At 37.8% G+C, this 17,826-nt stretch overlaps 1 protein-coding gene across 14 annotated transcripts in view; it reads right to left on the minus strand.

Annotated features, from left to right (window-relative positions):
* The window catches only part of TENM1 (teneurin transmembrane protein 1), an 813,855-nt gene that overhangs the window by 487,047 nt on the left and 308,982 nt on the right, over nt 1-17,826 (minus strand). For 12 of the 14 annotated variants that reach the window (XM_028482672.2, XM_028482671.2, XM_028482670.2 and 9 more), the window contains 2 exons: nt 9,172-9,432; nt 7,359-7,415 (listed from right to left, as the gene is read on the minus strand). The exons of 1 other annotated variant lie outside the window; for it this stretch is intronic. In XM_028482672.2, the coding sequence (XP_028338473.1) occupies nt 7,359-7,415; nt 9,172-9,432 (318 nt within the window). Of the gene's footprint in view, nt 1-7,358; nt 7,416-9,171; nt 9,433-17,251; nt 17,305-17,826 lie in introns of those variants that run through there. One more of the 14 variants, XM_028482673.2, reaches the window with a different exon arrangement.

Genomic DNA, 17,826 nt, shown 5'->3' on the forward strand with positions numbered 1-17,826 from the left:
AACAACAACAACACAAAAAAAAAAAAAAAAAAAAAAAAAAAAAAAAAAAAGTACCGCAAAAAAAAAACAAAACAAAACAAAAAAAAACAACAAAAAAAAAGAGGTACACAAAGTAGTCTCTTATGAATCAGTTGCCTCTTTATTTATAGTTATTTTGACATGCTTATTTCTTATCTTCTCCCATTTTCTTGATTGTCTTATCTATTTCATTGCCCCCCCCATCCCAGAATTGGCTCTTGGATTTATTCATTAGTTCTAGATTTTTATGATACATATTTTCATTTTAACTAATATATTTTAAAATACTATGAACATGCCTATGTTTTAATTCAACTACAGTATCAACTTGCATGGATCCTTATAAAGTAACATGATGTACTGTAAGCACAGTAACTCATTTTGGGTTTTGCTTGTATGCATATAAGTGAGTCACTTTGCTGTACAGCAGAAATTAGTACAACCTTGTAAATCAACTGTACTTCAACTTAAAAAATTAATTTAAAAAGAAATAGAAAAATTCAAATAGAAAAAATTGGTAAAGGATGTCAACAGACCATTTAGGAAAAAGAAATGTATATGGTCCATTAACATACAAAAAGATGCCCAAGCTCACTCGTAAGTAAATTGCAAAATAATAGCACAAAAAGATACCATATTTCATCTAGCAGATTGGGTATTAGAAATCTTTTTCATTCCTTGCCAGTGTTGAAAAGGATACAGGAAAACAGATGCATTGTAGTATATAGCATTAGTAGGAAGATAAACTGGTTGTTTAAAGGAGAAATTTGGTAATATCTATAAAATATGTCAAATGTACATATCCTTGGCCCATCATTTCTACTTCTAAGAAATTACCCAACAGGTATGCAAAAAGATGTGTACAAAGATGTTAAGTACAGCATTGTTTTTAATATCAAAGCCCTGGAAACCTAGATTTCCATAAACAGGGGACTAAGTAAAAAATGATACATACAGAAACAGAATACTATACAGCTATTAAAAAGAATAAGGCAGGGGAATTCCCTGGTGGTCCAGCACTTAGGACTCGGCGCTTTCACCGTCGGGGCCTGGGTCCGATTCCTAGTCGGGGAACTAAGATCCCGCAAGCCACTCAGCATGGCAAAAAAAAAATAAAAAAAACAACAAAGAATAAGGCAGATCTATACTGCAAACATGGGAAAATATAATATTAACTAGATAATAATATTATATATATTATATACATATAATTTAATATTATATATTTATATATTTAATATTATATATTATATATATTATATAGGTATAATATTAACTAGAAAAAAGTTATTGGTCTTTTTTTACTATGTTATCCCATTTGTACATGTACAGGACATTTGGGGAATGATACATAATACACTGTTAACACTGGCTACCTCTCAAGAGTGTCTTGATAATTTCTTGCCCTGGTGATACAATTGGAAGTCCTAGTTAAAAAACTACCTAAAAGATTTATATGCCGGTTAATAATTTTTATTTTCTTGCATATGCACGATGGAATCTTTGTAATCCTATGACTTTTATATTTATATAGAAGTGTAAAGAGGGAGAGGATTTTCACTTTAAACATGTGTTTACTGTTTTAATTTTTAAACCATCAGCTGATATTACTTTCATACTAAAAAAATAGTAGTTAAAATTTCCTACTAAAAAGGAAAATATAAGCTTGTTATATCTAACTTTATAATGGCTTGAAATTTCAATATCATCAAAATTGTTTTCAACTGTAAGAGTATCATGGTCATCGCAGAAGTGTCTCACCCACACATAAAGTAATCCCAATGACTTACACTCTTCCTCTGATCATGTAACATCTCCAAAGGAGCCATTACAAAGTCATCTGCACTGTCTTATACATGCCTAATGGGTCCAACAGAGCCATTAGGATGTCAGTTATATGGCAGGGTTCCTGCTAAAGCTATTACCAAGTCATTGCATTGTTTCACACACTTCCTTCGACATTCAGATGGTTCCCAAGGAACTGTTATCATGGCTATGGAAGTGTCCTGTATAACTTACACTACCAAGGGAAAACAAAAAAAAAGCAAAAGAAAGAAGTGTAAAACAAACAAATCCCTTCCATTAAATGCACATGAATGGCCCCACATGGTCAAATATCAGAAGGCATAACTCCTCATTTGGGTATAACTATTACATGTCATTCAAGAAACCCAGGTGTTAGGCGAACTATTTTTTCACCACTCCTGCCTGCTGTTCCGATGAAGCAATTCAGGTTCTGAGAACGACAAATGCATGGCTATGATGGTATGGTGTTTACTGGTAGCACATGGTATATTACCAGGTTTCTGTGGTATGCAGTACAGAAGCAATAGGGAGTAGTACTGACGGATTTTTTGGCTATCATGGGATTGTATCAGATAATCCGTTACCTGTAAAGTTCCTGAGCAGTGCATAGGGAGCTCAGCTGCCCAACCATCATGGAAATCAACAGGGCTTCTGAGTAGTTGAAATCCCAGCTCTACTTAAGGGGCTACTACAATGACAATAGGACATACAATAGTACAAAGTTAACCCTCAGCCAGGTCTGAAGTGCTTCACTGAATTCCCTCTCATAGTCTTTTCTACTTAGCAGAACAAGATTGTTGGCTATTAAAATGATGTATTATTTAAGGTAAGACAAGTGCAAGGAATTTTACCCAGTTTGAAAGGAGAAGGTAGGCTGAACTCTGCTACGCTAGAGTTTCCTGGGACACCAGATGTTTCAGAAGCCACACTGCATGTCTGGCTAATCCTTGATAAAAGGGACTTCACCCTGCAGCACTTACCTCACAATACATGCATAATAAATTCTTGTTGTGTGAAAGATAACCACGACTAGGATTTATTGAGCATTTAATTTAATATAAAACACTGTAAAGTGCTATATGTCCATTTTCTCATTTAATCCTCACATACAAAAACTAAAATAGGTAATGTCTCCATTTGACAGACAAGGAAACTGAGGCTTGGAAAGCTTTAGTTACCTGTCCAAGAACACACAGTAAAGTGGCAGAACCAGGGCACAAACCTAAACCTAGGTCTACCTTATACCACAGTCCATGTTCTTAATCACTCACCGTCCGGAGAACATTGTTATTTAGATTGCATTAATACAACAATTTTTACTTTAATAAATGATTTCACATCCCTTGTGTTCTCATAGCAAGCTTCACATATTTTTTTATCAGGGTACTAACTAAATCGTATTAAAGTTAGCTCTTTATCTTCTCTGGTAGACCTCACTGGGGATACATGCCCACTTGACTCTGACCGCCTGCATTGCAAACTGCTCCAAGAATCCAGTGGATGGGTTCCCAGAAAGCAACATTTGTACTGCTGACCTTACTCCCTGGTTGTAGCTGATGGGACCAGTGGTAGACATCTGACTCAAGCTGGGAAAATTAATCTGTCTCATTGGAATTTAGAAATGGCATTGAAAAACATCCAGTTAATCTCAACTTCTTTCCTGAACAGAAGAACTATAAACTGGAGAACTGTATGAGGTTTTATTCCTGCCTTGTGGATGGAGATTTAGAGAAAGTAAATCTGCAGGGACAGGACTGAAGGAAATGGATTCAGAAGCAAGAGGCAAAGCCCAGGCAATTCTTCTAATCTAGTTCCTTCCTTTGTCCTGGTCCCATGAAGCATTCACATGCCCTTTTTATGAATTTGTTTTTCTCTCTTTAAGCCAGCTCAAGCTGTTACCTGCAATAACAATAAAAAATAACAATAAACAAACCTAATTAATAGGGCATCAATCTTGCCCACTAGACTGTAAATTCCTTGAGGGTGGAGATCGTGTACTGGTGATCTTTTATATATCCCCAGTCTCCAATACAGAGCCTGGCAAAGAGTAAGTGCTCAATAGATATTGCTTACACAGAAATAGCATTATCAACAAGAGCATAGCCATAAATAATTTCTTTGCAGCTTATACTTTATTAGTTAAAGGTTATAAATGTCTTTTCTCTACCTATTTCCCTCTATTTAGCTTCTTGATAAGCAATTTCATTTTCACATTTTCTAACCCAAGTGTTTCATTTAGGCCATATGTGAAAAACACATTCTTGGAAATTGATTATTCAGATTTAGCTGCTGATATAGTTTTTTCCTCCAACCTAATGCAGAGTCAAATGTAATTATTGAGGAACACCCTAATCACTGAGGCTAATGCTCAAGTAGGACTGCCAAATCCTTCTAAGAAAAGCCCGCTGGATCACCTGTCAGAGGCAGAGTTGTGTGTTAGATGACCAGAGGTTTGACCCACTGTAGCATTTCTATTAGAGAAGATCTACAAAATATATTACCTCTCAGTTTTAATTCTTCCCCTCAGAGCAAAGCATATTTTTCATTTATTTAGTGCCTACTGGGCTCCAGATCCAGTGGCTAAGTACTGAAGCAAAAATATGGAATAAACCAGGCTTTGTCTTCAAGTAGCTTCCTATCTAGTACTTATTAAAAACCATCATGAAGATAGAAAATACACAACTCAAGTATTAGACTATAATGAATAGTAAGGTTGGTAGTAACGTGGAATGGAAGTAGAAAAGGAGTAAAATGAATAAAGCATTATGACTGATATCAAAGTGTCCTGCTCATGGGCCTCAGGCTGAAGCTAACTTGAGTAAATCTGCATTTTTCCTAACAGCCTATTAAGCGTCAATAGACAACAAAGGGTTTACTTAGGACAAATTTCAGGGAATGGAAATAAAGTGCATTAGTGTTCTGATTGCCCTGTGAAAGATGAGAAATCCACATTCTCTTCTGTTACCTGCTGCTCTCCCTTCCTTGTACTGCAGACCTCTCAGTCTGTTTCGGTACTGAAACGGAAGGTTATTTATTTTAATTTTTCATGGGTTAAAGCATATCAGAAACTTCAATTCAATTAAGGGTAACCAAATAGAGTTTACGAAAATGAGAAAAAATAAATATTTTCAAAGGCTTGATCGATTAATTAAATGAAAGAAATAAGTCCTTATAGACATGATTTTGGAAATATAAGTAGAAAATCCAAGACATTATAGACTAGGATGGATAGAATTGAAAGTGTCTTTGAAATCACATCTCAGAATCTTTCTCAGTTGAACAGCACACCCAAATTAACAATTTCCCCTATCTTCACTTCTCTCCCAAATTTACAGGAGTGAAGCTTAAATCATTCTAAACCGATCCATGATATTGTGTCCACTGCCTCATCAATAATCTAAAAATCAGAATGTACAGGAAGACAGAAACAAAATAAAATGTCATTGACACTAACTGAAACACAGGGATGGAGTGGCATGGAGTCTGAGGTAGTGAAGTGTATAAATCCCCCAGATTTTAAGCTATTTACTCTTTTCAAACATAGTATATAGAAACTCAAATTACTGAAATAGATTCCTTGCTAGGCCTGCTTTCATGAATGCATGAGATCAATGGGAAATAAATAGCCACATTTGCACACAAATGTTAATTCGTTAAAAATAACTTGTTTTTTCAAATTAACATGCTTTTAGAAAAACCATTTACACCCTCATCTCAAACCTCCTCTGTGAGAATCTATGGAAATGTTGAAGGCAGGCCAGGCCTGGTTATCACTGACTGAAAATTTTTGGAATCTAAATTGGTGAAATCTTACTCTAGGTCATAAGATTCCAAATTGTATACTTCTTACTGAAAATTACTAGTAGGAGCAGAGTAAAACTTACAGAACTCTGAGTAGAGAAAAGTTGTTCAAGTTCCTATCTTACATTTATTCATGATCCAAGGGAGGAAAAAAGTGGCTATTTGGAAAACAATCAATTGTATTTAGCTAACTTGTTTCTGAATTGCTGTTTAACTCTTCCTCCTATGTAAAATGCTGTTAACAATAGAATCATTCCACAGATGGGTCATGAGGATGAAATGAGATAAAGATATTAAAAGTATGTTTGGAAATTGTGAAGTGCTGATCAGTAAGAATAGTGAACATTCTTATTGTACTTATATGTTACAAGTACTATTCCAAACCTTTATATACATTAATTTATTCAATCATCACAAAATCTTAGAGGTAGATAGATAGTAATATTCTCCTTGTTTTACAAATGATGAAGTTCAGGCACAGAAACTTTAGACAACTTTCCCAAGATCACACAGCTGGGATTTAAATCTAAGCTGTCTGGCTTCACAATACAAACTTTTTATCACTATGTTCTATTGAAATCCTCCTTGGAGGTGCACATTGGGTCAAAAGAGGCTTACAGTTAAGGACTAGTTTTTAGCAGAGTGGATCATAGTTTTATATCGACGCCCTGCCCAATTTTGTGGTGGCGCATCCAGTTCCTAAAATAAATCATAAGGAAAATAAACCTATAAAGAAAAGAAAGGATACACGGCCTTTACTCCTGAGTCTTCCAACTCTGTCTCAGTAAATAGTGTTACATGATCAAGGTAGATGGTTGATTATAGACTGAAGGTGAAACGAAACTAAACAGCCCCAAACATTCCTGAAGGTTCCTAACACATCCAAGGGACGTGGCACGTGAACACAGTGTGTATAGTGGCTCATCACAGTAAGCACTTCTCATGGTGGAGGAAGGGGAGGATAATGTGCATTTTGATGAAGCTGATTCTAATATATCTTCCCTCTGATCCATTTCCCCCAGTTCCTTACTTATTTTGAGTCATTGCCCTGTGGTCAGATGTGAGGATTCCCTCTGTTACAAAGTGTTTGATTTTCATTAAAATCATTAATAAATATTGCTTTCAGTATCCCTCTGCAAAGGGGCAAAGCCCAATGAGCACAATGAAGGCAAAAGTAAAAGGACACCAACGTCCCCTCACTGAGGAATGACACAGTATAAAAACAGGTCTACAGAAAAGAATGAACGACATTTCCTTCATTTGAAGGTGTTATTTAGAATTGATGACATGGGTATAGTGTGATTCTTAAGCCAAGCCAGAGCATCGGAAGGAAAAGGCCAAGACCATTTGCTAGGTGTAAAGTTATGACAGTATCTGAACTATACTATGTTAATGGCTAGAGTCATGCAAAAAATCATAGATAATGTATCGATAGAACAGAAAGTCATGAGGCCAAAACCAACCCAACCTGATTTAAATCTCTGCCCTCATGCTAAATCAACGTTTCCCTATTCTACCTAGCTCCCCCCGCACCTCCTCATTACTATCAACATACACATACATGAAGTCTTCCAGAGGAAAGCAAACCAACAAGCTACCAATAAACTAATCTTTGACAGGTTAATTAACCAGGCCTGTGTGTTATCATACGGGCAGGGTTGAATGTTGTAGGGTGGGTGTCAGGGATGGGGTAAGGTAAAATAATTTGTCATCGAATATTTGGAAACACTTGCCTTGAGTAGACCCAGCTTGAGCCTCCATGTCACAACAAACAGGAGAGAATTTAAAACCTGTAATAGCAAACATTTTTACTAATTAATCCTTGTCCAAGTCATCTGGGATTCTTCAATCTTCAATCCTTACCCTTCATCCAGGAGTATTTTTTAAATAACAAATTCAGTGAAATACGATTCACATACCATAATGTTCACATTCTTATTAAAGTGTACGATTCAGTGGCTTTTAGTATTTTCACAGAGTTGTGCAACTACTACCACTATCTAATTCCAGAAGTTTCATCACCCCAGAAGAAGCCCCATACCTAGGGTCTTGCAGGAGTAGAAGAACGGTGGAGCCCTACGGGGAAATTCCTTTCTTTTATTTTAATGTTTCAACCCAGTGAACTGGCTATAACTTCCTTATGTCAGGAGTGAGATGAGGAAGAACAATAAGTCTTTGAAATACAGGAGAGCCTCTATCACCCCATTTCACATAAATTTGGTCGTTATTTTTCCTGTTTGACAGTTGAAGCCCCAAAACTGTAAGGACTAGTCCAAGGTCTCCCAACTTCCATCCTAATGCTGCTTCACTTACATGAATATGCATGACATAGATCAAATATGTTCCCCTCTCACTTCCACACTTCACCTCCTCTACACTCTTCGCCTAAGTCAACAATACATACATACATACATACATGAAAATAAACCTAAAATATCAAGACCCTCAAGGATATTTGGTGATAGGATATTTAGTGATATTACAAATGTCATTCCTGATTGTATCCTTGCGGCCAATATCTCCTACAGGCTGAAGGAGGCAGAGGAGGATAGAATAGAAAAAGCTGCAGGTACAGGGCTATTGGCTACCTCTCTGGCACCTGAGAAAATACTTATTAGCCACTGCTAACAGACCAGGCTTTGTGGTCATGGTGATGGGACCTATGAAATTTAGACAAACAGAATGAGGAGGAGATTAGATTAATGTGTTTCATAAGCATTAATGTGATTTTTATGAAAGGACTTTGTTCTTCCATAGGGACAGAAAAGCAGACAACAAAATAAATTAACCTCTTCCCAACAAATCAAAATGACAAAACTTTTCCATTTCTAAAAGTTGTAAGAAAATAATATATAACTACAATTTCATGATACTGCTGTTACTACTTATTGTCTGGCAAATGGCTGATGTTTACCTTCTGGTTTTTTTTTAATCATTTCAGTCCAATCTGGTTAATTTGCCTGTGTCTGTACACTTGACAGGTTAATCTGAATCAAAATAGAGAGCACATACAGAATAAGCTTGCTATACAGCTGTTCGTCTCACTGTTCATATATTGATAACAAGGCCAAAATACATGACATGAGTACTTCTAAAATAAATATCACTAGTATTGCACAGGAAAATAAAGATGAAAATAAAAGGTGACGCGGAGCGGCTGGGCCCATGAGCCATGGCCGCTGAGCCTGCGCTCCGCAACGGGAGAGGCCACGACAGTGAGAGGCCCGCGTACCGCGAAAAAAAAAAAAAAAAAGAAAATAAAAGGTGAATAATGAATAAGATATGCACAATACTGCTGACTCTATGAGATTTATTTCCCTTGGGGGAATCACCAGAAATAAAAAGTACTTCATCTATTATTGTAAATGAATGTGTCTATTTGCCAGATACTTAGGTACATGCCTTGTCCCTGGGACCCTGCTAACCTGCCTCTCCATTCTGCAGACGAAATGAAGGGTAGGCAGACATAGGGAAGGAAAACAAATCAAAGGCTAAAACCTGCATCCTCTCTGGGTTTTATGTAAACAATATAGATGGTTCTATTACCATTCTCTCCATCAGACTTCCTTTCATGGTCAGTGTCAGTCAAGGACAATGCGGAGTTGGCCCGGCTGGACAAACAGGAACTATGCTCTGACTTCATCCCCCTTATCCACATCCTCAGCGCATGGTCAGGTGAGGCAGCACCTTCTGTCTCTGTGTCCACATCGGACCCCATCTCTAGCTGGTAGGCATGCCGAGAAACACTGTGCATGTCTGTCTGGTAGCCAGAGCACAGAGTGTGAGGGGTGTCACAAAATTCCATCTCTGAGAAGACACAAAGTTCAGAGAAAAGGTTTATAAACATAAAGAAATACCTGGTAAAATTCGACCTTTTTGTCCTTATGTCCCTCTCCCCCATTGCTAGTATTTATGTGTTTTTGCCAAGTTAGAATTCTGGCCTTTATGTTTATGGGAGCTAGGATTCTGTGCTTATTTTGCATTTCTGTAGCTTAAAATGATGCTCCTGTTGATTCTTACAAGGTTCTGGAAAAAGCAGGCCCGAAATAGCTTTATACCTACAATTTTAGGTTGCACAAATGTAACGAAATACGTGAGTGCAGGGGAGTATAAAGTGTAGAGAGCTGTCCTTTAAAAGATATTTCTCTTCTAGGAAGAAAATATATGATCTGCAGAGCACACCTATGCTTAAAATATTAAAATTATTGGCTTTTCTAAGTATTTAATACACCTAGGGTTAAGAATAAATAATTCCACGTGAAAACTCTGAGGAAAAAACATTAAGTTTAAGTATACTTTTGGAAAGTATTTTTCCTAAAACACATTAGTCTAAACTCTAAAATTACGAGTACTTAATATCACTATTTTCCATTGTCTCCAAAGAAGTATGAGGCTGACTTTATGCTAATTATTCTGTTTCATTCATTCTTTCAAGAAATACATTAAAAAACTTTCAATTGTATATTGCACCTCAGCAGTGCTTCAAGGCTTGGATTCTCCCCCAAATTTCCCCTAAGCCTTAGAATCATAAAATGTTTAAGATCTTAGAGATGCTGTAATGAATCCCTTCTGTTTACAGTTGAGGAAAATGAAGTCCACAGGGTAGATGTCACTTGTCCATAGCCAATGTTAGATAGCAACAGAGCCCCTTTTCCTAAAACACTCATCTGGGCATGGTGTCTGCTAGACACCAAGGAAGCCCCATCAACTTACTGCATGAATATCAGGCATTCATTCAGTCTTACAGTCAATTTTGCATTCAATTATGGCAAGGTGTCAAAAAGGGGAAAAGATGCTTTAACAGACCTTAATAAGTTAATGAAAAATGACCACATGCCAAGACATATCATCTGAAATGTCCATGTAATACTTAGATAAGGTAATCCGGGGGTGTTGTACACTATATAGGATTTTCTCAGACTGACATCAGAGACAGGGTATGTCATTTGGCCAGGAAGAAGCTTAACTGAGCGCATCTAATCCTTAGCACATATCAATAAAATGCAAACCCTAAAATGAATTTAATTCTTTGAATACAGAAAGTGCTAGAATTTAGACTGACCATAGACTAGAAAGAAGAGTACAGAATACAAATATATTTTTTAAAATAGCAATTTTTGTGACATGTAATTGTCAAACAAGGGTTTAACAAATTAAATCTTAATGCTTATTCAACAGCCATTAGGTACCCAGCCCTGTGTTCTGTGAAACAGGTATTACAGGTAAATAAAGCTACTATATTATATTATGAAAAGTCAATTATAAATTCTTACAGGGTTATACATCACTGTTGAGGATGTTACTTATGATTTCTGTGATGAATGTCTTCCTTTTTAATAAATTTATTTATTTTTATTTATTTATTTTTGGCTGCGTTGGGTCTTCGTTGCTGCGTGCGGGCTTTCTCTAGTTGCAGTGAGCGGGGGCTACTCTTCATTGTGGTGCACGGGCTTCTCATTGCAGTGGCTTCTCTTGTTGCGGAGCACGGGTTCTAGGTGTGTGGGCTTCAGCAGCTGTGGCACACAGGCTCAGCAGTTGTGGCCTGCGGGCTCTAGAGCGCAGGCTCAGTAGTTGTGGTGCACGGGCTTAGTTGCTCCGTGGCATGTGGGATCTTCCCGAACCAGGGATAGGACCCGTGTTCCCTGCATTGGCAGGCAGATTCTTAACCACTGTGCCATCAGGGAAGTCCTGTGATGAATGTCTTTAAGAATAATTCTATTTTTCTACCAAAATTGTCTAAATTCTATAGGAGTGATGCTTAAAAAATGGCAGGGTTTCCACTTGTCAAACTAAAACCTTATGAAACTGTGCTTCTTGACATAAGGCTAAAAGTACAAATCCATTTTGCCCAATATAAATCTTAGTGATCTAGAATATGGGATTGGTTAATATTCATGCCTCTTAATTTCACAAAGTTTCATTATCCAGTCCTACTGTGCAGTTGTTGCTACAGCAACCTCATCATGAACCTGTCAGCTTGGAGCTGTAGGAAAGGAATTTTATATAGGCCTGCATTCACAACTTCCTTCATTCCCCTAGACCAGTGGTTCCCAAACTTTGGCATGCTTCAGAATCACCTGAAAGGCGTGTCAAAACACAGACTGCTGGGCCTGCCCTCCCCACACCCCCAGTTTCAGTGTCAGATTCAGCTGGTCTGCAGTAGGGCCAGAGGATCTGCATTTCTAACAAGTTCCCAGGTAAGGCCTACGCTATTTGTCCAGGGACTATGAAAACTTTGAAAACTGCTTCTCTAGAGATTTCTCTGAAATCAGTGGGAGCCAGGAAAAGGGGAGAAGTGAGAGAGCAACCTTATTGTGGCATTACCAAAGATTTTTCAACAACAGCTCAAATTCTATTTGGAGACACAAGCAAGAAAGTGTTTGAACTGAATTACTGTGAACTGCCGCCCCTCCCAACCCCCCATGTACTTGCCATGGATTCAGGGCACTAATTAGGAAATTTACTTTAGGAATTAAGCTTACTTTAGGAATTAAATTTACTTTAGTGAATTAAATTTACTTTAGGAATATTTAGGAAATAAAGTTACAGACTTTCATTTATTTTCACTCATACGATGGCATATGAGATGAGACTTTCCAAAGATTTTAATATGAGCATCTGAGTCATAGTAAAGACATTCATTGGAAAAGGATGAGCACATAAAAATAAATACATGGCTAATCTGTCACTTCAGATAATAACAGAGAAGTTTTTAAAAATGATCACTGATGGATGTAAGCACAATCCCTCTTTGTTAAAGAGATTTGTTTCCCATTCAAAAAGAAACTTGAACATGGATGTGTTCCCTTCTAAGGAAATGTGGTGTAACACGATAAAAAAGTTACATAAGATTTCTATTGGAACTCTGATTTGAATACAAAGACTAAACCCCACATTCTCTTTGATACAGTCAGATAAAAGTACACTGCCTTGCCGATAAATAACTTTTGAATGAAACAATGCAAGTAAGTTATCAGTTGTTCATTTTTTAATGATAAAGAAAGAAATTAATAAATAAATAAGGAAAGAAAGAAAAGGAAAAGTTTCACTTATTTACAGTAAGTGTTATTCATTGAACAGCCTCGCTTCCCATTCTTGAAATCAATGTTAACCACTGTAAATTATTTCCTTAAATACACAAATGTCTTGGTGGCGTTCAAAATTCCCACAGGATGCATTTTCTATAAAGCACTTACAAAGCACCATAAGTGGATGTTTTTAGCCTTGCACATATAACCTTGTTACCTAAAATACTACAGATTCCCTAGAGAAGATAAAGTTCAATGGATTTATTATAGATCTATTCTTACCAAAAAGCTAGTCACAAGAGAAATGTAAGTACAATCTTAGAATATCTACCATTTAAATGGATAGACTGGAAACATGAGAAACTACATTTCAGGAGTAAACAGACACAGATGTTGCCAAGTGGATGATGTATGTGGGCCTTACAAACATGTATTTAATTCTTATTGTAAGGAAAACCTGTTTTGCAGCCTTGTAGGAGACAAAATCTGAGCAAATTAATAAAGAGTTGAAATCCAGTTTTTTAAATGGGCAAAAGATTTGAAGAGATACTTCACAAAAAAAGATACAGGAATGACCAATAAGTGAATGAAAAGATGCTCAACCTCATTAGTTATTAGGAAAGTGCAAACTAAAACCACAATGAGATGCAACTACAGACGTACCAGAACGGCTAAAAAATTCTGATCACACCAAGTGTGGAGCAACTACATACACTGCTGGTAAGAAAGTAGAATGGTACAACCACTTTGGGAAACAGTTTGGCAGTTCCCTAAAAAGGTGAAGCTAAATTCAACAGGAGAGGAAGGCACTTCTGGTCATTTATCACGGAGAAATAAAAATTTCTGTCCACACAAAAATCTGTACGAGGTTGTTCAGAAGGTTTACTCATTAACAGCTAAAAATTAGAAACAACCCAAGTGTCCATGAATAGCTGAAATGATAAATCATCTGTGGTATATGCACACTATGGAATACTACTCAGTCAAAAAAAATGAACTATTGATATATAACAAGATGCATGGACCTCAAAATAAGTGAGTGAAAAAAGACCAACAGAATGTGTATGTAATGCATGCTTTCATTTAAATAAAGTTCTAGAAAATGCAAACCAACCTATAGTGACAGAAAGTAGATCAATGGTTATCTGGAGAAGACAATAAGGGAGAAATGGAGAACAAAGGGGCACAAGGAAACCTTTGGGATGATCTAAATATCTGCTGTCTTGACTATGGCAATAGCTACACATGTGTATACATACCGAAGCTTACCATATTGTACACTTTGAGTATGTGTAGTTTACTGTACTTCAATTATACCTCTATAATTGTTTTTTTAGTGGATTGTACCCCACAAGATAGTAAGAGAGTGAGGAGACTAGAGAATCCGTTAGTGTTCATAGGTGGAGCTAAGGGTCTCTGAGCCAGAAGGAGGCCCTGCTTTTTTCCTCCTAGTGGAAGAAAGCACATGTAATATGAACAAAAAAGGTAGTCAAAATTCTGTTTTGCTTATTTATAAGTCAAGAGGCAATCAAGGCTAAGTGACTCATGATTTCTCAGTGATCCTCTAGGGAGCACTTTTTTCCTAGGAACATTATTGAAAACCATTTTTCGAAAACCAGTTTTAGGGGGGAAACTGAAGATGAAACTGATCACTGATCAGCTTTCAGCAGCTAAGGGAACATTCTGTAGTTGGAAATCATGTGACTAGATTGAGTGGATTGGCACGAAGGATCACTTTAGGCCTCTATTAATGCTAATAACTTAATAATTTTTAAAAATTCTATGAAGTGCTGAATCAAATGAACTATTGTATATTCTCTCTGAATCTAAGGATTGATCTTCAGGTGTTCAGCCTGGAGAAGTCATTTATCAGAACTTGAAAGGGAAAGTAATACTTATATCAGCATTTTTCTAGAACTTCTGAGTTTCTGATGAGCTCAAGACTTTATTTTTCTTTAAATTCTACCCATCCACACTTCCTCTTAAAACGGAGCTTTAAGTCATCACACTCCAAATAAATAACTGGAGGCCAAAAAGCATGGTAAATCTTAGCCATGACCTGAGTGATCTGGAATATAATTTCCAAAGAGTGTAGTCCATTTCCAAAATAAGAAAGAGGGAGAGGGGATAAAATTATTAGCTTTAATTACTGTAATTCATAACAAGCCTTACAGACTATATGCAAAGACAGCTGTTATTAATTAGCCATGCAGTTTTTGGGTAAGTCACTTAATATCTTGGAGCCTCAGTTTTCTCATTTGCAAAATGTTCAGGTCCAACTAGAAACAAATCTCTAAGTGACCTCCCTTGACCTCTATAAATTTCTGTAATTATAACTTAAGCCTGTTATGGCAAAATGTGGAATGGTTAATATTTTCAAATTGGAATGGGAAAAGAACTAGTGGTTTTATGAGTCAAGTGCTATTCATACTTCTACTGTGAAAGATAATCAGTCACATTAGCTAAATAAGATCTTGTGTCATGATTACAAGTCTTGCTATGTTAAAGTATTGATACAGCCTAGGTAGCCATTGTGAATTGCAAGATTATTAATAAACAGAGTACCTAAAATATATCATGTAAAAAGTCTACTTAATAAATAGTTCCTCATCAAACATGAAATTATCAGTTTATAAACATGGCTATTACAAACTGTACTCTATGGCATAGTGAATAAAAAATCACACAATTTAAAATACTACAGGGCTTCCCTGGTAGCGCAGTGGTTGAGAATCTGCCTGCCAATGCAGGGGACACGGGTTCGAGCCCTGGTCTGGGAAGATCCCACATGCCGCGGAGCAACTAGGCCCGTGAGCCACAACTACTGAACCTGAGCATCTGAAGCCTGTGCTCCGCAACAAGAGAGGCCACGATAGTGAGAGGGCCACGCACCGCGATGAAGAGTGGCCCCCGCTTGCCGCAACTAGAGAAAGCCCATGCACAGAAACGAAGACCCAACACAGCCAAAACTAAAATAAATAAATTAATTAATTAAAAAAAATACTATAGCCCCACTAATAATTCATTACTGGCTCTAGGGAAAAACACAATGAGTTATTACAGTGTTAAGCAAGAAATACAAAGGAACGAAGGAATGAATGAAGGAAGGAAGGAATGAAGGAAGGAAGGAACGGAGAGAGGGAGGGAGGAAGGAAGGGAGGAGCAACACTAGACAAGAGGCAGATAATTTTCACAACTGGGTACCATTTTATATTTCTCAGTTTGGGGGCTTTGAAGGGGAAATGATATCAAATTGTCAAACAAATCAGTTCATCTAAGTTTACTTAAACACAGCTCTGCTAAAATACTATAGCCCCACTAATAATTCATTACTGGCTCTAGGGAAAAACACAATGAGTTATTACAGTCTTAAGCAAGAAATACAAAGGAACGAAGGAATGAATGAAGGAAGGAAGGAAGGAATGAAGGAAGGAAGGAACGGAGAGAGGGAGGGAGGAAGGAAGGGAGGAGCAACACTAGACAAGAGGCAGATAATTTTCACAACTGGGTACCATTTTATATTTCTCAGTTTGGGGGCTTTGAAGGGGAAATGATATCAAATTGTCAAACAAATCAGTTCATCTAAGTTTACTTAAACACAGCTCTGCTGAACACCCACTCAATTTCAAGTCAAGAAAACAAAACAAAAGAGACTTCTCTGATTTCTCCTAGTCTTAGAAAATTAGCCCAATTTAATTTCCTCTTCTGTTACTCTGTGAAAAAGCTGTATCAAATGCACAGTACTGTACTAGGCACTGAGCAGAGTGGTTAACAGGACCATGTCATGTCCTTTGGCAAGTATCACAGAGAGACTTTTTAAAGGTCCAAGTGACAACAGAGTATGAAAGGCACACCACCCAGACCTGACCTTTGTTTTTCTGCTCAGGGCTCATCAGCCTTTTCTGGGGCACCGGAGTGAGAGATGGAGTGCTCCCACATGCAAGTCTGGAGCCTGTGGATATCAGATGACTTAAATAACTAAGCTTCCTGAAACCTAATCTCCCCCCTCACAGTTCCAAATGCACCCATTATTTCGTTACTCAGGACCTACCAATTTTGCCTTATTTAATTTTCAAGATTTCCCCATCTGTCAGCATAGTGAAAAGTAAGGCAAAAAATCTGGCAGAGTTAAAGGCCCGAAGTATAAACATTCATCCTTTGTGACCGATATTGGCTAACTGGAGCCATCCCAGAACATAGTTAAAAAGACTATGTTAATGTAAAAAAAAGATGCTCTCAAAAGTACAGTGTTTTGTACACACTGCTATATTTAAAATGGATAACCAACAAGGACCTACTGTATAGCACAGGGAACTCTGCTCGATATTCTGTAATAATCTAAACAGGAAAAGAATTTCAAAAAGAATAGATGCATGTATATGTATAACTGAATCACTTTGCTGTACACCTGAAACTAACACAACACTGTTAATCAACTGTACTCCAATATAAAATAAACAGTTAAAAAAAAGTATACTGATTTGCAAATCTGTAAAAATGGCTCAAACCAGAGAAGGACACAGAATTATAGCATAAAGTCAAAAGGAAGGGAGATGAGATAGGAACCTAGAAGAAATCAAAAGGGACTCCAATCTTACTTAGAAAGAGATGAGGGGAGGCTAGAGAAGATGGCGGAAGAGTAAGACGCGGAGATCACCTTCCTCCTCACAGATACATCAGAAATACACCTACACGTGGAACTGCTCCTATAGAACACTCACTGAACACTGGCAGAAGATCTCGGACCTCCCCAAAGGCAAGAAACACCCCACGTACCTGGGTAGGGCAAAAGAAAAAAGAATAAACAGAGACAAAAGAATAGGGACGGGACCTGCAACGGGTGTGGGACGCTAGGGCTGCTGCTGCCGCCCCCAAGAGGCCTGTGTGCGAGCACAGGTCACTCTCCACACCTCCCCTCCCGGGAGCCTGCGCAGCCCGCCACTGCCGGGGTCCCGGGATCCAGGGACAGCTTACCCGGGAGAACGCACGACGCGCCTCGGGCTGGTGCAGCATCACGCCGGCCTCTGCCGCCGCGGGCTCACCCCGCATCCGTGCCCCTCCCTCCCCCCGGCCTGTGCCAGAGCCCCCGAATCAGCTGCTCCTTTAACCCCGTCCTGTCTGAGCGAAGGGCAGACGCCCTCGGACGACCTACGCACAGAGGCGGGGCCAAGTC

The sequence above is a fragment of the Physeter macrocephalus genome, chromosome 21 (genome assembly GCF_002837175.3).
Source record: "Physeter macrocephalus isolate SW-GA chromosome 21, ASM283717v5, whole genome shotgun sequence".
In the NCBI taxonomy this organism is placed as follows: domain Eukaryota; kingdom Metazoa; phylum Chordata; class Mammalia; order Artiodactyla; family Physeteridae; genus Physeter; species Physeter macrocephalus.